The sequence below is a fragment of the Micropterus dolomieu genome, linkage group LG22 (genome assembly GCF_021292245.1).
Source record: "Micropterus dolomieu isolate WLL.071019.BEF.003 ecotype Adirondacks linkage group LG22, ASM2129224v1, whole genome shotgun sequence".
NCBI classification, from domain to species: Eukaryota; Metazoa; Chordata; class Actinopteri; order Centrarchiformes; family Centrarchidae; genus Micropterus; species Micropterus dolomieu.
In genome coordinates this window covers 33,141,780-33,163,599 of record NC_060171.1, presented here as the reverse complement: position 1 = coordinate 33,163,599, position 21,820 = coordinate 33,141,780, and the positions used below count along the sequence as shown (strand labels likewise).

General features: G+C 42.0%; 1 protein-coding gene across 2 annotated transcripts in view; it reads right to left on the bottom strand.

Moving 5' to 3' along the window:
* Positions 1–1,554: 1,554 nt before the first annotated feature.
* Positions 1,555–21,820, bottom strand: part of zfpm1 (zinc finger protein, FOG family member 1) — a 117,764-nt gene continuing 97,498 nt past the window's right edge. For both annotated transcript variants that reach the window (XM_046037064.1, XM_046037065.1), the window contains 5 exons: positions 9,999–10,101; positions 8,743–8,991; positions 7,480–7,713; positions 7,086–7,328; positions 1,555–6,898 (listed from right to left, as the gene is read on the bottom strand). In XM_046037064.1, the coding sequence (XP_045893020.1) occupies positions 4,212–6,898; positions 7,086–7,328; positions 7,480–7,713; positions 8,743–8,991; positions 9,999–10,101 (3,516 nt within the window). In that variant the 3' untranslated portion in view covers positions 1,555–4,211. The remainder of the gene's footprint in view (positions 6,899–7,085; positions 7,329–7,479; positions 7,714–8,742; positions 8,992–9,998; positions 10,102–21,820) is intronic.

Below are 21,820 nucleotides of genomic sequence, written 5' to 3'. Positions count from 1 at the left end.
GTTCACTTACAAAAAGGGCAGAGTGAAAGTGAACCGCACCAAACAAAAAAAATATATATATCAATATTGTATTTGGTCCGGGCCAAAGCAAGTGAACTAGAGGACTTTCCTGGTCTGCACCCTAAGTTTCTCTCTTTCTGTCCCACTGTGGCTCAAAGCTGAGAAAGAGTTTTTACGAACTAGCTGACTTATAGACGGCAGTGGCTGTGTGATGTGTTGTTTTCCTGTTTTTGTATGGAAGAGGGTAATCAAATTTAACAGAAAACAAAATAAAAAATAAATAAATTTCTGTTTGTGAGATGTTTTCAAATTTGTGGAATTTCTGACTGTTCTTTACCGTGCACATGAAATTTTATAAAATTTTATTAAAACCTAAGAAAAACTAAATTATTTTCTGTATCAGTTCATGTTGTCTGTTTTTGCAGCGTGTCTATTTGCATTTGTTTTCTAAAGTTGCAGTGCGTTGAGCTCTCAGGGCCACCGTATTTTTGTATATTATACTTTGAGCTGCTGCACATACATGAACCAAAAAACAGGTGCGCTTGGAGACACCACCACAGTCTGTGTGCCCAAGACCTAACACTCTGCACTTGTTGCGCACACGTAATTAAAATAAGGCCCTTTATATCAAATTAGTCTACTTCAAACACTTTGATAAAACAATTTCTGTTTTCACTTATTTTTAGTTAACCCCCACACATTTACACATTTAGTTACATTCTTTTTTATTTTTTGTAACATCACTATGATATGCAAATCAATACAAAAATTTATAAACAAAAAGTGCCTATATTAGTCCAACCAATTGCAACACATACTGTATGTGCCTAATCAATTCAACAAATTGTAAAAGGGACAATCTATTTACAGCATCTACTATGGGTGGATTATTAGATTGTTGGTATATTGTAGCAGTTTATTACATTTTTCAACAACTGAAAAATGTATTACAGTACTTCAATAGTTTTTCAAAGTTTTCTGAAACTAAAATAATGGTAGTGTATAATCTGTGCCATTACACAGCATCTCTTTGTGTTGTAAAACATTCCAGCAAATACTCAGCTCTGGAAAATGGAATGAGGAGCTGCTAACATTCTCATGAATGGTCTGGTTAGTTTGTAGTTATCATGGCAGTGAAGCATATTAAAATGAGCTGAAAGTGAATGTAACAGGGAGATGTTAATTCACATAATTGAAGGGTAAAACACGGGGTGAGACAGTCAATTGGAAATATGCATCAATTGATTTTGTCTGCGTGCAGGCTGAAGGTACCATTGTTTTCGTCTGTGCACTTTGCCATTGATTGGAGCAGCCTTGGAAAGCTTTTCTTCTTACAGGTACCGTTACTCATGCACATTATTTTAAAAGGAAAACCGATGATTCATTCAGCATTTTTTCACCAGCCAGTAGCAAAAAGAAACTGCGCACTCAAAGCTTTCTTATGAAAGGAAGTGATTTATAAGCAATGGTGAATCAAGCACCTCCAAAAGTCAAGGACTCCCTCTCAAATACATGACGAGAATCTTGTATAGAAAAAGAAGTACAGTCACACTCTTCAGTGTCTCACAGAACTTTTTTTATTTCCCATGCATAGTTTGGACAAGAGTGTAGTGAAACTGAAATGAAGTTTAAAAACTGAAATAAAAGTTTTTGACATTCATTGTGATTTTCTCCATTATGGACTGGACATCAGAGGAATCATTAACAAAAAACAAAGTTTTATGCAAGGGTTAAACTTTTTTATAAAGTCCTTCAAGGTAAAACGATGATGCATTTTGGATGGGGAAAAGTTCTGTATAACATAAATACATTACAAAAAAAGTCCCTAAAACTAAAACATCCAGCATATTTTTTATACAACACAGTGCAATTAAATGGGGGTAAGTTCAAAGGATGACGTTCAAGCACTCACTTCCTCAATTTGTGACTAGTTGACATGACTGTGACTTTCTTCTGCTTCTTATCTCTCCTTTTAAGAAGGGAGAGAGACAGACCAGCACAATTGTAAACACTTAGTGGTAATGTGTGTCTGTTACAGTGCTGCTCTAAACCACAGCAGAGCAGAAAATCAACTAGGAATTTGTAATTATCTTAGAAAATCCTTCACTTTTACATGTGGTTTCCAGTTTTGGGGACATACAGATAAGGTGAACATTAATAGAGGTATGTGTGGGTCTTTTAATGCTATTACTGAAGAAACAGAGGTCCAGATCTGTCCTGTGTTGGTAGGTTTACAGTCAAAAATGTGTAATAGCAGCTGCTATCACACCTAATGATGAATGATGAATGAAAGTGTGACGGTCCAAATGCTGTTTTAAAGGCTCTTGCACCTGACAAGAGTAAACTCCTATGGGAAATGTTCCTTTTTTAGAATTTAGGGGGGGACACAACCAAATCTGGTTGCAATATTCAAAACTGGGCATTAAAGACTTAACATGAGCCTTCCATTGGCAAGTTTGCATTAATATTGGAAAAAAAGTATTTCACAGTTCTAGCTAACACTGTATTGCATCTGCAACAGCAGCACGGGAACATGTGACATAAACTGTGTGCGAGTATGTGTGCATGAGTGAGAGAGCAATAAAGTGAGAGAGGAAGAGCTCAGCCTCTCTTTCACACCCACCATGGGCCACAATACGTGATTACTAAATATGTGCTTACTCTACTGCGTGAGGTGTTACTAAGATGTGACTATTCCCTGCTATGCCTTCATTGCCGGACAGAAACACAAACATTTAAAAAAAAACAATAAAACCCCAACATCTTTTAAGATGTGTATTAGACACCGAAGCATTGATGTGTATCCCTCAGTAAAAGTCTGAAATGACAGTTTGAAACAAACAATGTAAAGCTGTGTGTCCTCAAAGGTCAAACTTTGCATGATATGGAGGCTGGTAATTAAGATTGATTGAAAATTTGAATTTTGTATTGCCTAAAATTTAAGAGGCTGCTTCATTCTCACTAAAGTATAAACACATACAGTATACTAAGCGCTCTTCAACTTGCTGACGTGAAAACCTGTAAGTGAGGAAGCAGTTCTGGTCTAATTCTGTTGTTAATCATCAAGGTACAAGAGAATGAACACAGTGCTGGTTTTCAGACCTCACCATCAATTAAACAGAACACCAAATGCTAACATGATAACAAAGTTCAGTGTGATCCCAGTGATTACTGTGAGAAGATATTACATATCTACATTTAGAAAATACACTTCAACACACCCAGATCCAAACAGTTCCTTCCAACAGTATGAAAAATATACAAATAAAAAATACAAATACTCTCGGACACCAGGTAGGTAGTTTTCTGTTGACATGAAATCAGTGAGGACTAAAAGATAAATATTTCACATTTTTTTCTCCCTTGCATTTTAAAGAGAAAATAAAAAAGTGTGTATGAAAGAAAAGAAAAAACTGCCCATTTTGAAATATTATCCTTCAGTAATTAGTAACATTGTGATACCGCATATTTCTTTTTCAGCTAAAAACACTTTAGCTTCTCTGGTAAGCAAAAAAGAGCCAGTGTTGAAACCAAAAGCATTATAGAATTCTTTTTTTCAGACATCATACACTATGCACAGATAATAAAAACATTAACAATGATCAAGTCTTTTCCACACAAGAGAAAGGATTCCTCCGTTAAGGTCTGGAACGTTAAGAGCTCAGGAAAAGACTCAAGACTCATCTTAATCAGCATCATCCTTACTATATCGTCATCAGTCAGAAATTCCTCCGGCAGTCAGAATCTAATTACTGCCGTTGTGAATTCAGGTCAACGGAGAGACAGAAAAGAGGTTGTTAACATTAATCTTTTTAACGTCCCATAATGCAACAAACTGTGAGGCCTGGGATTGGTAGATGTTGAATTGGGTACTGGGGTACAATGATCTAGGGGACGAGGGCACACCAGTGTGTGCAGGTAGCATCTGTCTCAGCTTTTAGTGTACTACAAACTTTGACCCATAGGAGGAGGAATATCATGTAATGTTAGTAACACCACCTGCAAATTCTGCTCTGGAGCAGTTGGGCAACAGGCCCCGCCACGCTGCGTAACAGTCATTCATTGTCATTCATGGTCATGCGCCATTTTGGCACCCATGTGGGAGGACTGGCAAAAGAGGAGGGACATCCGAGCTTCTTGGAACTTAGGGAGGAAAAGCCTCCACTCAGAAAGAGAAGGGAAAGGGAAGAAGAAGAATAGAATTACGCAGCTCACTTGACGTGTTCAGCACTGTGAGAAGAGCAGTAGTATTTCTTATGAGCTATGAATGTGGAGAGGCTGCTGAACTTGATGTTGCACAGCCGACAGAAGCGGGAGTTACCATTTTGGACAGGGGAGATCACAGTAGTTTTAGGGCCAGACATGGGATGGGAAGCCTCGCTTGGGACGGACTTGTCTGGAAGGTGGGATGACCCCACCGTCTCCCTCAGGACCTCAGGCACAGGTGACAAAGTCAGAGAGGAAGCCCTTGGGGGAGACACGGGCAGAGGTGAGCCGGCCGACGGAGATCCACCCCCAGCCGAAGGGCTGCCATTTACCAGTGGGGAGACGGGAGAAGTTGTACTGCTCCTTGCCTGCCCGTTGATGCTGTCTCTGTGCACTCGGGACACCAGTCTGGGCTGGCTGTTTAGGGTGTTCGAGGTGGCTGCAGCAGCTCCATCCCTGGGACTAAGGCTGGGGCTGCGGCTGACTGCACAGCCTCGCTGGGGTAGAACCTCCTGGGGTGGCTGAATGGTTACAACCAGGCCGTGGGTACTCTTGAAGTGCTCCATCAGGTCGCAGGTGATGAGCCTGTTAGGGCAGTATGGACAGACCACCTGAGGGGAACTGGCATCTACACCTTTGGCTCCAGCTCCTGGGGTGGCTGCAGGTGTGGTGGTCATATGGGGAGGAGATGTGGCATTGGAGGCCGGTAAGGCAGAGGGGTGAGGACTGGATGAGGTACCTTGAGCCTGGGCAACCCACTCAGATGGTAGAGCTTTAGCCTCCATAGGGTGCAGAAGATCTGGGCGCTCCTGTTGAGACCTGCTTTTGGGGGAGGTAGAGGCCGATCTCTTGAGCCTGTGAAGCTGCTCCAAGGTGTGGGGCTGGAGGGTGGTGGCAGGGCAATAGTAGGTTTTATGAGCCAGGTAGTTCTCAATGCTGTTGAAGCTGATACTGCAGGCGGTGCACTTGTGGTAGTCAGTAAGAGGCAGGGCAGGGAGAATACTGCTACTGCTGTGCTGTGTGACCTCTCTCAGACGGGGCCTCTTGCTCAGGTCAATTGGGCCATCTCCTTCTGGGCTGGAGCTATCTGCCCCGCTGGGAGAAACTTCTCGCTTCACTGCCAGGCCCAGTACGGAGGGGGATGGGGCAGAGGCAGCGATCGTGGCAGCGGCGGCGGCAGTGGCGGCGGCGGCGGCAGCAGCAGCGTTAGCTAAGGCTTCAGTTCTGGCCATGTGAATTTCGTACATCTTCTTCCTCTTGCGTGTGCGGATTGGCTGGGGAAGGAAGGCTGCTGTGGTGGTTGCCTTGGTCATGTGTACGGCTCGCTGGTTGGACGGGTCATGGCGTGACGCGCAGTAGAAACGTTTGTGAACAGTATAGTTGTCATGACGGCTGAAGCGGATGTTGCAAGCCTGGCAGAATGTTGTATTGGGATTGTCTTCTAGGTCCTCTGCAGAACCACTAGCAGGACTCTGGCTGCCTTCGCTTGCTCTTCCTCCTCCTCCTCCTCCTCCTCCTCCTCCAACACTCCCACCACCGCCTTCCCCTTCAGAAGAGGATGATATTCCCTCTCTCCCCAAAGGGGTTTCTGTCTTCACTTCCACCACCCTCCTAGATTCTGCTGCTCCACTCCCTGCAGGAGGGTCAGAGTCAGTAGGGGAGGCAGAGGCAGCTCTACTTGCTGCTCCACCCTGAGGAGATGTGGATGAGCCGTGTGCCCCGCTGGAAGGCACCGTGGCTGGGGCTGCATCCCTTGTTGATCCAGGGCCTGAAGCTGAGGTGGCACTTTCTCCGTGGTGCCTACTGGAGCAGTACAGCCTCTTATGTGCATAGAAGTTGTTAATGTTGTTGAAGGTGATATCGCACTCAAAGCAGGTGGCTCCTTTGTGAGGCGGAGTGGCTGCAGCTGTAGGTGCAGTCGGTCCAGAGGGGAAGAAGGCCGCTGGGTTGGTCTGAGGAACTGTCTGGCCCTGTTTCAGACGGCTGTGGACCATCTCTGACATTTTAGCCAGTATCTCTGAGGCCTGAGGCAAAATGGCTGCCTCGGGCTTAAACATGTACTGAGGCAAGAACATTGCTCCTCCTGGTAGAACTGACCCTGTACCTCCCACATGGGCAGGGCTAGAACCCGGGGTGGGACTAGTTGGTTCTGCCTTCACGGATGTGTTGGCTGGACTCTTCGGCGATTTCGATGTCTGGCAGGAGGAGGTCCCCGTTTGCTCTTCCTTTGTTTTTCTTCTTGCTTCTTGATCCCCCTCCTCTTCACCAACCTCCTCCTCTTCCTCCTGCTCCTCCTCCTCCTCCTCCTCCCCCCCCTCTCCGTCCTCCTTAATCTCCATGTGCTGCTCTTCTGTCTCGGAGTCTGAATGAGGCTCCTCTTTGATCTTTAGATCAGTGGTTGGAGCATCAGGAGGACTATAGTCTCGAGGCGTGGCTGAGCCACCGTTTGCGCCCGGGCTGGATGAGTCTGGCTTAGGAACACAAGCTAGGGGCTCCCTCTCCTGGGGCGACGGCTGGAGCTGGGGGTGGTCAACTGATGAAGGGGTACTTTGGCGCGGGGTGGGGCTCCTTTCGGCTGGAACCCTGACCTCTAGGTGGGTTCGTACATGCTGCTGAAGCTGGGCTGGGGAGTCAGAGTTGTGGCCGCACACTTGACACCTAAGCACCACACCAGAGTCTCCTGGACTGAGACCTGACGAAGAGAGGCCTGATTAGTGACCTATAAAAGTAGCTTACATATGAATGGATTTAGAATGGCAAGATTCACAACAACTGAACCCCAACACATTACAACATTGTCTGTACAATCTCATCTCACACAGTACTAACAACTCACTCTGATGTTGAAAATTAATTGTCACCATGATGGTATGACTTACCAGTGGACAGGGGCAGCTTGGGAAGGCCAGGCCCTGGGGAGTAGACCTCACTGCGAGATCCAGGCTGGCAAACCATGTGGCTGGTGACCAGATGGCTGTAGAGGATGTCCCTTGTGGTGGAGACGAAACCACAGCCATGACACACCCCGTTCAGTGTGTCTGTGTGGACCTTAAGGTGGCGCTCACAGTTTGCTTTAGTGGTGAAGGCTGACAGACAGATGAGACAGACAAACGGACGCTCACCTGTGGAAGGACAGAAAGGAACAGTAAGATAGAGGGACAAACAGTGAGCTCATCTTCCAGACATTCTAATGAACTGGTTGATGAATGCACACTGGACAAGTATCTGCAAGTTAGGCCTTCGTGTTCTGACCCTTTGTCTGCTTGCTCTCACCACTGTGTGTGCGCATGTGGATCTCCAGCGAGCTGGCACTAGGGCAGCTCTTGTTGCACTGTGGAAAGGGGCAGATGCGCTCATTGGGGTAGGACTCCTTGGGTTTGTCTTGCGGAGGGGACGAGGCTGCGGCTGGCTGCTTTTGACGGCTGGCACAGTAGTACATAAGGTGTGCCTGTAGGTTCCTCTCACTGCGGTACCAGATCCCACAGTCCTTGCATGGGAAAATGTCCTCTGATAGCCAGCAGAACATACATTTTGAGTTAGTTAACTAAATAGAAACACAACAAATCAGTATGGGCTGAGCAACTTGATGAAAACCACTACTGATTAATCAGAAACCTTTAATTTTGGGTCTAATTTTAATGCAGTAGTGTTTACATGGACCCTCATGTAGCATGTGCAAATATACCTAAAATATGTGGGCATATTACACAAGCCATTTTCAGAAGTCAATCAACAGCTGTAATAGATTGAGCAAGTACAATGTATGCCGCACGCACGCACATACATGCGCGCGCACACACACACACACGCACACACATTCCCTTGCTGAGTATCCAAGGCAACAGGCCACAGGTTATGTGATCAATAACTATAATACGTCTCATCATCTGGGTTATTTTTATCAACATCCAATTATTTGCAAATGTGAGTGTATGTGTTTGTGTGTTTGGGCATCAGCCACAGACATTAGCACCTAGTCAATAGAACATTTTAAAGAGTAGCAGTGGCAGCAGACAAAATCCTCTGCAGCTGAGCAATGATGCCAGTTGTTAAAGAGCTATAGTGTCATCTTGTGGCCAAAGGGAACATTAAACCCTTAAGACAAATAGTAAATTGTAGTAGCTGTAATGGCCTATTCACCAGGTTATATATCAATGATCAGAACAGCAATGTCAAGACAAATAATGTATAGCATAAAAGATAGAGGGGGATCCGGTATTGGATATAATACTTCATAAACCACATCTCATATTTTTGTGCTTTTTAAATACATATTCTTAAGGAAATCTAACCTTCTGTGCATTTCTATTATACTGTTGATTTTTCTAGTACATTTGATACCACTATATAGATTTAAATTCTGATTCTGATTCTAACTTCTAACCAAATTAGAGTATAGTAATCAATTACTTAGTTGGATTAAAATTGATAACTTTGTCAACCGAATTAGAACCTAATTATATACTATATATAATAAATATGTATGTATACTGCCAACAAATCAAATCAATATTGTCATGCCTTAAATACACTCACTATTTACAACGGCAGTAGCCAAGATCGCGGCCATGCCAGCTTGCTGTGGGAGGAGCTGGATGTCTGAGTGCAGCGACGCCGGATACAACATCTCCTCCTTCACCACAGGTTGTTTCTGGGTGACGAGGCTGAGCGGAGGAGAGAGCTGGGCCAACGGGGAGGAGGAGGAGTCCGGAGAAGGTGACAGGAAAGCCAGGAGCCTTTCACCAGCTGCAAGCTCTCTGGTTAACTTACAGAACAAATCCTCACCTGAAAACACACAGGCCCGTGTCACGATTGGAAACTGACACACAAAAGAGAACTTTTCTTTTGTCTAGGAAGAATATCCCTAGTTTGGTAAGATATGATAACGATGAACTTTTCTTTTTTTTTTTCATTACAGGAAACTCTAAGGTGGAATTAAAATCATTGATGATGGTTCCAGTACAGCTGTGCTGAAAAAGGCCTAGTGAGTAGAGTTACTGGTTGATGGGAGTCTTAGAAGGAAAACTGGAAACACTTTACTTTAAACCTCCCTAATTTAGCATTTGTAAGCAGTGTATTAACAGTTTACGGTAATAAATGTTTACACTGGAGTTGTAAGCAGATTATTTTTAAGTGTTCATTAATATACAGTATCTGTCAACAATTATACCTTCTCCTTTAAAGACATATTTTAACATATTGTGGGAAAATGGACAGTCATCAGTGCTCACACATAACCCAGTATTGTTTGCGTGAAAGGGCAGCTATACCATACATACATAAATACATACATATAGGAAGCTGTTATAACTGTTGATAAAACTGTGCTGATACTGAGCATCAGTAAAGTGGGAATTCACTACAATCAGTTTATGCACCAGCTTCCTCTTCCTCTGGGTGCCCACAGCAGGAGTTAAAGTTGTTGATAAAAATATTCATATCTGCGTATAACTACATTATACTGTTTTATAAACCATTTATTAAGGTACTTTATTGTCACATACACACACGTAACAAAATTCATTCTCTGCATTTAACCCTTCCCTCAAGGTAGCAGTACTGTTTACATTAACCTACTACTTAATATAAAGTGTTAAAAGGAAACTGAAGGAGGAATGCTCTCTCAACCCCAAACAAATTTGCTCCACCTGATCTAACGTGGTGGAGCTGCTCAGAGGCTATCAGCGACAGCCCGGCTTTCTACTGGGCAATGGACATTCAAGGCAGTTAGCACACATTATGACTTGTTTACAGGAATACACTACACAAAGTTACCACATAGAAATCCTCACCTTGGCTGTAGATGGTACAGTTGGCAGCAAGGACGTCAGAGGTCAGAGGGAGCAGACAAATCCAACAGTGTGGATCCTCACACACCAGAGTCAACCTAGAACTCTGCACACAAACACACACAAAGAAAAGAGATCATTATGTCAACTACCAAAAATGTAGGTCTTGGTTTTAGTGCTGAAACAAGTTGTTGATGTCATATATTAGTCGATTAAGAGAAAATTATTATAAATATAAATAAAATATACATGATTAGATATGTTATTAGGTCATTTTTCAAGCAAAAAATGTCACAAGTGTGTTGGTTCCAGCTTCTTAAATCAGAGGATTTGATGCTTTTCTCTGTTTTATATCACTTTAAAATGTAAAATATCACAAAAAAAAAAAAAAAAAACAATTTAAAGATGCCGGACAAACTGTAAAGGACTTTTTCACAATTTCTTGATATGGAATAGATTAACCTTTTCAAACCCATTCACGCCTAAATGTAAAGAAATGATATTCTGCAAAGTATTGTATCTGAATTATTCTTCCCACAGGGCATTCTCTTGACCTGAAAATTACCTGATGATACACACATTATATGTTCATATTCATAGAGCTTTTTATAGTACTAGCAATTTGTGAACGCTTACAGTATAGTGTTGACCATCCCAATGCTGGAACATTACACACCGTCACTCTCTAATTGCATTCCAATAGGTTCATGTGTTTCCTTTATAGAGATGCTCTTAAAATGCCACATTGTCACCTTCAAGTGTTCATTTTCTTCTTTAACTGGGATGCTTTATAGTATGCAGACCATTGGATAATCACAAAAAACAAGCATTAATTGCTGTCAAAATACACAGTCACACAGTACTGTCCAGTGTGTGGCCAGTGGTAAACACCAGCTTGTAAAAAGAACGCCAATGACGATTGCAACCCAAGAAGGAAATGAGGAAATGAGGGGAGCACGGGCTGAACAAAGCCGCATAGAAAATAAAGGAGAAGTGAGAAGAAAAGAGGAGAAGAGGAATAAAAGAGGAAGAGAGAGTGGGGGAGAGAGGGAGAAAAGAAAAGGAAGAGAAAGAAGATCTGATGAGGTCGACAGGCTGCTATTCAGACCGCTGCCATAATAAGATCCACAGTGGATACACTGGACAAAGAATGGGGAGTCAACATCCAGTGTCGGTATGAGAGAGAGAGAGAGAGAGAGAGAGAGAGAGAGAGAGAGAGAGAGAGAGAGAGAGAGAGAGAGAGAGAGAGAGAGAGAGAGAGAGAGAGAGAGAATAAAAGACACAGCCACACACACCTGTGTATCCTGGGTACAATCTTGTCTTTGTTCATATGAGGCTACAGGAGCATTCCTTCTGCCAATCACTCCCAGGACACAGGCTTATCCCATGTCTCCATGACACACACACACACTTTTTTTTGCCACGTGCCACTGTCACCCCATAGCCAAAAAAACCCAAAGATGCATACAATCTCAACTTTAAAGGTTATATGACATTTGAACATTACTATAGTGGCAAATATGATGGAGTAATGGTGTTCTGAGCAGAGAATGATGTCATACTTTGTTTTGGTAGCTGATCCGGCCACATGTGCATATCAGTGCTTGTCATTCCCCCCATGAGAAACTGTTCATCTGTGAAGAGAGCGATGAGTGGCGGTTTCTTTTCTCATCTAAAGCGGTGAATTAAGGGTTTATTTCAACCAAACCAGAGTTGCTTATTGTTGGAACAATGGAAAGACTAACAAAGATGGTTTTGGTGAGTTTTCATTTGTCTCTGTTGATGTTTAATGATGACCGGCGATGTAAAATTATTGTCTTTTTCCCAATGGAGTTTGGTGAGTGGGATCAATATAACTGCTGTTTCTGGTTAAACAAAATGATCTCACTGTTTAACAAAATGGTCTATCGCTGTAGTGATCCTTTCTATAATGTCTTCTGACACTTAGAATACAACTCTAAGCCTGTCAGTGGCAAACCACTTTCAGTGGGGGTACTTGACGGGGACATTTGTCCCCAGCAGCCATTGCAGCATGTTTCACAGCCTCTGACTGAGGCATAGAGCCTGACTTACAGTCGCTCAGGGACATATTGGTAGATGTGTCACAGTGCCTGGGTCTCTCACACCAGTGAGTGAGAAAGGTGGATTTTACCTGCCAAAACATGCGCAGGTCCTGTACCTTTGTGCTTGAGCTTCTTTCCTTCTTCCTTTAGAAATTATAGGGCATGGCCCAGCTATTCTGTTGTTTCTCATTTCCTAACTTGTGTAAAATAAAATGGATTCAACATTTTAAAAGGGAATAAATCACTTAAAATATGTGAATGTCCATGCAATAACTGAATCTCTTTTCTATCAAACCCACTGTGTGAGCGCAGCACAGAACTGTTCAGTCAGTCTTTGGTGCAGTACTGTTCATTTTCCACCAGGAGGAAGCATTCCCTCAGCACTGGCCCTGGAAGTCATCACACCTTAGAAAGTTACTGTCAATAAGGGCTGACATGATGGTGTACCCTGCCAAGTGTTTTTTCTGTTGCACTCAAAAGTTAGCTTTCATCCCAAAGCTCTGGCTGTGGCCCTACCGTTACATTACATGGTGATTTCTTGGCCTAAAGGGTAATTCTTTCCTGATATTTTTTTAAATTCTGCATTTGTTAAGGTCGGGTTTCCACATTTTAACTAAGCAGATCTAAAACACTGTTTACCTGAGTGGAAATTTAAGTCTGTAACACAGTAGAACAACATGACCAATGGGAGCTTTTTAAAAGCTTTACTTTGTCATCACATCTTAATTCAACTGTTACTACTTTGTATTGCAGCAATTTTAAAGTGATTAGTATTCTTATGCGTTCTCAATACTGCTGCATTTAAAAACAGGCAGTCTGAAAATGAACCTCTAAGTGGGTGATAAAGGGATCTATCAGTGGTTTTCTGGAAGGAAAAATAAGCAGTGGACAGTGTGATGTGGTGGAAAGCCAGTGAGAGCCCAGAACATAGAAACTGGCACATTTCATGCATTTGGCCAGAAAAGGATAACTGATGAGTATTCTCATTCTACATGTATCTGACCCCCATTCTTTCCATCTGTAATAACCTGCCAAAACCCTGTTCCCCTCCCGGTCAGTTCTTCCCTAAATACCCTTCTTTAGAGAACTACACAGAGAGTCCACTTCTGTACAATCCTCTGCATTCATTTTATTAATAGAAAATGTATTGACATTTTTCATCTGTATCTGCATTAGATACAGGTGCAGAAGTTTAAGTACACTTGTGAAGTGCATTATGACCTACAGTACAGTCTTTTAGATATGTATCTGGTTCCAGACAGCCATTGGTTGCCATCTATATCGTTATATTATGAAAGTCTATTACTAGACTCTGAAAATGTGCTTCAGGGTATTGCAAAGCAGACTTTTTTTAAAAATCAACCTGCACCTCTACTGCATTATTGATTTTTAATAATCAATTGCATGGAAATGTGCTTTGTAGTCAGTGGGGTGAAACAATGGTTCCCAATGCGAGCGATGGGACCCCAAAACCATTACTGCCATTAAAATTGTGTTTATTTTACTGTATTTTCTGAAATTTTTGAAAAGCTGTTTTACCTCTTCAGGACTCTAAAAACATATTAAAACTAGTAAAGTGTGCTCAGCCAGGCGTGTCAAGGGGCATGTGGGTGGGGAACAGGGAGTGCAGGGCAGGCTGTGTGTCCAGGATGTATACATCAGAGTGGTGAAACGAAGATAGGTGTATGCACCGTTTTTAATAAGTTAAGTGCGAATTTAAACAAAGCTTTAAAAATTTATAAAGTATACAGTAAGAGAAATTAGTAAAACTTAAACTTGTATTGAAATTTGAATCAAAGTCTCAGTCTCAATTCAGCAGCACCAGACTGTGGTGCAGAAAGCAACATGCTCTCCAGTGAGGCAGCTTCTGTCTTAAATTGCATAGACTTCACTGAAGACCGCTCACTCTGAACGGCCAGGGCAGTGAGCAAAGAAACGTACTTGCTTGTGTGCCAAGTAACTCATATGGTCGAGTAATCTACCATTCGCAATATGGTAGCTAACATAAGTTTTAGTTGTATTGGCACAAACGTTACTCAAATATATAGCCATCGCTACATAAACACACTGAATTATCTTATTATAATTAACTGTATTTATTATTCTGGAACTCTGGCGGAAATGCAACTGATTTAAAAGCTGTGTCTTTCGTCTCTATTGAAGGAAAATCCTTTAGGCTAGAACGGATCACAAGATGGTGGTGTTTTGAAACTTCGATGTAGAGGAATGTGATGTTTATTGCAAGATGTTTTTAGTTTCTGCTGTTAGCTAGTTAGGTCACTTAGCTGTGCAGCGAGCAGAGTTTTAGCTACTTGACAAGGAGCACTGAAGATGTACTGGAGGCTCGTGGTGCCTTCACTCCATACTAAGACACTTCATGTTGTTTTTTTTAATTTAATAAGTCACCAATATGTATGTTTACCTCATTACTTGAAACTTTTGCCATATTTAATATGAACATCCAACACTGTAACATTATGTAAATGACAGAAAGTGACGGCACAATAGGTCTCCTTTAAGAAGACGGACGTCGTCTGTGGGATGGTATGGGAAGACAATGAGAAGAGAGAAGGGAAGGACAGAAGGACGGAAGGCTGAGCAGAGCGTATTGGATTTCATGGGGAACTAACGCTGATGTGGAGATACGGCTGCTTTTGTTTTAATTTGTAACCCAATGCTGGAGCCGTCTGAGCTGTAAGTACTGCTAATTTGTTTCAGACTAATTCATCACGGCCACAGCTTTGGAATTCACCATGATAGGGCAATGGGGAGAGCTCAGCAGCACACAAGTGGAGAAAACACACACACAGACACACACACACAAATCAAAAGTGAGAAACAGTCACATGACAGTCCTTCATAGGTCTAAAAGATTAAATATTTACTTATGACTCAGTGTGAGTGTGGTACATCCTTTCTTATTTGAGAATTAATAACAACTGTATAAAAACTCAACTTCTCCACCATGGAGTTTCCTCTCTGACCACATCTACATCAACATGTTTTTATTAATGAGAACGTCATATTTTTACTGTTCTCTAGGACAAAAGTAACATAGTACACAGTGTCTCGAGGGGAGCTGTTGATCCACATCAACATTGTATATGCTGCAAAAGGTCACGTTTAATTTTCCTTTATTTTCATATCTGATGTCTGCCCAGAGAAATCATTACTGTGAGAGGTGGCAGCTACATGTTTTTGAGAGGTGCCTCCAACCTGAAAATAACTCATTTGTAACAGAAATGCTCAAATCATTGGAAACTATTTTAAAGATCAAATTTCACTCCACAAACCTTTCTAATCCCATATTGGCTCTCGCATGAACTTGCAGTGTCAAGTAGTAGACCCTGCAGCCAAATGTAGCTCAGGATCAAGACAGGAAGCCTGAAGGACTGAAGGAAAATGTTTTTATTTAGGGGGCCCGCGTGTGGACTCATTGGGATTCAGGAAACACTGTAGTAGCGCCTACATATACAGACTGTGTGAAAACTCTGAGATCACATCCTCAGTACGACCACAGCTGGATTTAAAGCAGATACTGTTCAAGTGTTGCTGCTGCAGATGCTGCTGGTTTTGCTTTACAAAGCAAAAGTCAAGGATTTAACTCACAGAACTAAATAAACAAACTGCAATTACAACAGTAGTGTATCCTCAACATCAATGTGCAAAAAGGAAAAGATGCTACTTTACACACTTTACAGTCACAAATACACACACAACTCAGCTTCATGAGATAATGAGAATCAGAGAGGCACAGGGCCAGATCACACATTGAGTGTGTGTGTAATTAACCAGGCCAGTAGAGAATGCAGATGCCAGAGATGGGGGGGGGAGTTAAGGAGAATGGAGAGGCCACCGGATGATATCAAAACCCTTTTCACTTCTCTTGGTCTGACGCCAATCTCATTGACTCAAACGGCCAACAGGAACGTGGAACGTGTCTGAACCACAAAGAGTCAACCTACTCTGCTCTGAAAATTTTTTGGAGCAGCCAAACAGTATTCTATCAAAGGTAAGTAATGAAAAATAACTATGTACATTAAAAATAAAAAGCACAAAAGACATCGGCAGGGTCCACTACTGGGGCTGTGTGGCCACACCCCCATCAGTGATGACAAAACAGATAGGCAGCCCAAGTTGGTAATTCTTGGTAATTCTTCTATCAACCAAGTTCATCTGCTGTCATGTTTAGAACCAAGAAATTATACATCTGATCACTTTTACTCACTTTATTTACAATTTAAATAAGTGATCGACAGTGTGCAAGATTTCTTGTAACAAGCTACTAAACTACAAACAGTTTCAATAAATTGTTTAAATAGAACAACACCCAGTGAAAATGTGTATGAATGGGAAGAAGGGCGTTGCTCTGTCAGGTCTCACTGGATTAATAAAGCATAAAAAGTAGCTAAATGTCATTATTGCATTGCAGATGCTCCCTGATAATCAGACTGGAAATGGATTCATGTATTATGTGTGTTTGCTTCTTACAAAAACAGTCTAAGGAGAAGATGAACGCTCTTGGGAGACTACAAATGTCAGGATGTTATGACAGTTAAGTGAGCAGTGACAGTTTGGAGAAAAAAGGAAAAGAAAGAGCGAGGACCAAAAGGAGAAAAGGAATAGGAAGGTACAGTTTTGACATGAATTGTCAGGTTGCCAGCATTTCATAAAACAACACGATCAAATAAAGATCTCTAGATCCACATAGAGTAGATGCAGGTGTATCTTGCCATACCTAGTTACCCTCTCTTCCTCTTGTCTCACCCTAACTATCCGCCCAGCCATCCATCTATCAGTTGGATGTCAGGCCTCCCTGGCAGAGCTCCATCTTAGTTGAGAGTGCTGCCTTAAGCCCCATCAGCTGGAGGAGAGTCTTTGAGCCGCAGTCTAAGCCCCTCGCCCAGACCCCGGTCCCCTCATGAATATTAACCAGCCCCGAGCCTGGCTTTAATCTGCCTGATCCCCGCACTGCTGCCGCAGAGACGATAGCGAATCTAATTATTTGGTCTGATATTAACCCCCCACTCCCACACCCCCACCACACACACACCCTTCCCACCCCCAACGCCCTGTCCTCACTATAGCTGCTGTAACATTCACACGTGTGTTAGGGTAAGCACCCACCAACTGAACTCCCGAGCCACCTTCTTTTGCCAAAGTCAGTTCACATAAAACATTCATACACACATTCACACACACACACACACACACACACACCTCTCTCTCCACCAACCCCCCTCCACCTCCAGCGCAGCCTGCGACGCCCTCTCCTTATCAGGCCCAAAAACGCCCTCCTCCTATGCCGATAAAACTTGAATGCAAATGATGCCAGGCTGATTTCATTTCTTCATTTTCTTCCTCCATTCCCTCGCTCAGTATCAGAATGGCTCCTCACTCTCTTGCCCTCTCTCTCTCTCTCTGGAGAGCCAAACAGTGGCGAGGATGATGATGATGGGCACAGGAAGTGGAGAACTTTCCCTGAACTATCTCCAACGCCTAATCCCATCACACGTCGCCTTGTGCTATATATATATATATATATATATATATATATATATACACACACACACATACACACACACTTTTAGCACCACCACCATCCTACCCTGAAGATGAGTTGATTAAGATTTCTCTATACAGCTGTCAACTGCCAGTTTTACAAATACCACTGGGGAATAAATATGTTTGTACATGCAAATCACTACTGGCAAATCTATGTTTCACTTGTGTATACTATTCCACATTGTCTAATGGTTTACACTGGCCTATAATGGTCTGACAAAGGACAGTCATTAAATGTAAAACATAGTCAAGGATCCATATTAGTGCTTGCTTACATACATTGCTTCTGATGAATGGTCAGACAAACACAACGGTTTGTTTTTCTAGGAAAAAGCATGTGTGGTCTGTAGTTGTTAACAGTACTACACTGTCTATGGGAAATGACAGTATCCCGGATGTCTCTCACTTTTCTAGGACTCACTCTGTATGGAGTGTTTTGTCGGAGTGATTGTTATTTGGGATGCTGTAACTGTCGCTCCCCATCATGCATCTGGGCGCATTGAGAGCTGTTTATTTTGCTCTCTGCTGGACTGTTACAGTGTATGGTCTCTACTTCTTACAGCAGGTCTTCTGTTGTTTTTCTGTTTCATTTCCTTTTAGTGAATAGCAGATATTGTACTGTCTGTGCCATCTGTGTGCATATGATAGACTGTGATGCAGTAGTGTTCGTGAATGTGACATTTTTTGTCAAGACAATGGCTTGAAACAAACTCCCATTACAAGTAAGTTCTCTCTAGATAGTTTTAAAAAGCAGCTCAAGACTATATTTCTTTTTAAAGCCCTGTCTGCTACCCTTTTCTAGCTTTAATACTTGTGTTTTATGCTTGTGGCTTATGTGCATGCTGCTGTATTGTATGATTTATTTAATTATTTTATAGTTGTTTAAGTGCTTGTGATGTAAAGCACTTTGAGCTGCATTTTATGTATGTACAAATAAAGATTTGCATAAAAGGGGGCCAAATTTGCACAAAATGTGTGCATATTACCCACTTAGAATATGTGCAAATAACACTGGATCACTGAGATGCTATTTGCTTGGCAGTGCACTTAGAGCTGCACTGGGTGCTTTGAGAATTACATCCTTTCTTATGTCTTGTTTGTGCTGGTTTGGTGGCTGCAAAAAAGGCGCAATCCTTCTGTGAATTTCCCTCTCAGTGCCTTATGCAGTAAAAGCATTTAACAAGCTATTCTATATTCTTACCGCAATGAATTTTTCTTTGGTGCTAAGACACTTATTGTCAGATCGGGTATCTGCTACACCTGACCTTATTTAAATTGTCAAAGCAGTCATTGATCTCATGTAACCTTACAGTATTTAAATAATATCAATCAGTTCCAAACAGTGAGGTAAACATTTTGAAAAAGAGAGCACAGGGATTGGTTCAGTTCTCTGTAATAGCGGATACCCAGAGTTCACAGGTGTCGGAATCAGAATGGGAAAGAAAAAGTTGGATTGTTCTATCCCTCATTTAAAATACTAATACGAATACAATGCCTGAGTTTTGATACCAAAACTATACTTATCTTGATACGTGACTTTATCCAATATAAAAATGTGTTTTTTTTCCTAACTGAAGTTTGGCTTTATAACCCTAACAATAACAAAAGAAGACACGTTTCTTGTTGTCACGCATGTAACAATAAGATGTATGCTGCCATACAAAAACTTTGGCTAAATATTAAAACACTGTCTGAAACTGAAATCAGGAAGCTGATCAAAGAATACGATGAAAAGACTGACTGAACATGCAATGCCTGCTTTCAATATTTGATACTTTTTAATACTCTGTGCAATCATTTGGTTATACTTTGTCTAACTGACACTAGATTTTTGCGGTAAATAGCGATATGAACATTTTGTATTAAACTGTCAGTGTCTCTTGGTTAACACACTATATATATATATGCAGCAAGGCTTTTTTTTTAAGTAGCATACAATTATTAATCATTTAACAATTAATAAATGATAAATTACACTATTAATTTAATATATTGGTTAATTATTAAAAACAAATCCCTCCTAATCACTGGTGGAACACACCTATAACTGTCAGGGCCAATATAGAATTACCAGCAGCAGCAAACAGGGTTTGATACATCCATATCAAGCACTTGTCAAACCCTTAGAAGGGATGTTATCTCCTAAAAAACACACAAAGTAAGATTTGTACAGCAAGTGAAGAACATAACCAAAGCCTAGACATTCTGCAGTGCACATTATAAAAATCCTCTCCAGCAAATGTTTGTGTTCCTCTAGGTAGGAATTCAATAAGCTACCCTGCTCTTCTCCTGACCTTTTCAACCATCTCTCATGTATTCACTCCTCTCACAAAATCATTCATTCAATCATCCAATTCACCCTCTTCCTCCCTTCTCCTCTTTCACTGTCTCTCCTGCACCACCTCCTTCCTTTTATACACCTCTTTCTTTCTGTCTTAATCTCAGATTCTCTTCCTCGCCCCAACTCTCATTCCTACCCTGCTGTCTGCCTGCCCCTCCTTTCCTCATCCTATCTCTCTCTCTTTTCTCTCTCTGTCTCTCGTTCCATCTCTCGGCTACAGGAAATGGTTTCTTTCCCGATCCAGGGGGTTGGAGGGGTGTACTCACTGTCCCAAACAAAGAGGTCACTGTGTGAATCCTCCAAAAATACAAAGAAGAAAAGGAAGGCAGATAAAAATCAGAAACCTACTCTCATCCGCCTCTCTCATGCAAACACACATACACACACATTACCTCCGTTGCACTCACGCAAAGCATTTCTCTAACATTCAACAGAGACACAAGATACTTTCTTTCACTGTATATTCTGCTCACAAGTTACAGATATCGTCAATACAGTGTATGGCTAAGTCTCTGCAGTTGAGGGAAAGCTTATTCCCTTGTGCAGACACGCTCTTATTGGCGCACACCTCCGAGAAGCAGAAAAAGAAGGAGAAAAAAAAGAAGAGGGCGCTAGGTTTGATGAGCTGCATGCAAATGACATGTAAAAATATAAAACTGCGATACTTAAAACGGGGGCTGAGATAAGAGATTTGAAAATGAGGCACTCTTGGAAAGCAGGCTCCTGAACTGCCGGAGATGAGGCTCAGAGATAGAGAGGATAGAGGTTTTCCCTCTCCTCTTCTCCTCTCTTATACCTCCTCCTCCTCTTTCCTTCCTCCTCCACCCTGCAGAAGCCGGTGCAGATGACAGGGAGATGCAGATACCAGCCAGTCATTGCCACTGAGTGATGAACACCTCCTCCCCTCTCTCACATTTAACCCTCCTCTTCAACGTTTGCTTCACCTCTCTTCCAGTTCTCTTTTTCTCTCATATTTCTTTTTGTCTCATGTTTTGTTTCAGTTGATGGACCTTTCCTTCCTTTCTCTTTGGGTCTCTTTTGTTCCTCTTCCTCCCTGGCCTGGCTGGCTGCTTTTCTGTCTATCAGTATTTTATCTCACTTGGCGGTTTTCTCTCACCTCTCTCCAATCATTCCTCTTCTCTCTCTTTCTCACGGTGATAGGCTCTTCTGTCAGGGCCAGGGTGATAGAAAGACAGCTACTCTCATCATGTGGGCAAGTCATACGACAGGTTCCCTATATGGACCACATTGACTGAATCACCACCGATAAAAGTTAGCTCTCCTCAAGGGTATGATGTACAGGGTCAACATATTGAGATGATACATCCATGACTTAGGGAATACAGAGAGCTTTGCCCCAGATACAGTGGGTACGGAAAGTATTCAGACCCCTTTAAATTTTTCACTCTTTGTTTCATTGCAGCCATTTTCCAAAAATCAAAAAAGTTCATTTTATTTCACAGTAATGTACACTCAGCACCCCATCTTGACAGAAAAAAACAGAAATGTAGAAATTTTTGCAAATTTATTAAAAAAGAAAAACTGAAATATCACATGGTCATAAGTATTCAGACCCTTTGCTCAGTATTTAGTAGAAGCACCCTTTTGATCTAATACAGCCATGAGTCGTTTTGGGAAAGATGCAACAAGTTTTTCACATCTGGATTTGGGTATCCTCTGCCATTCCTCCTTGCAGATCCTCTCCAGTTCTGTCAGGTTGGATGGTAAACGTTGGTGGACAGCCATTTTCAGGTCTCTCCAGAGATGCTCAATTGGGTTTAAGTCAGGGCTCTGGCTGGGCCATTCAAGAACAGCCACGGAGTTGTTGTGAAGCCACTCCTTCGTTATTTTAGCGG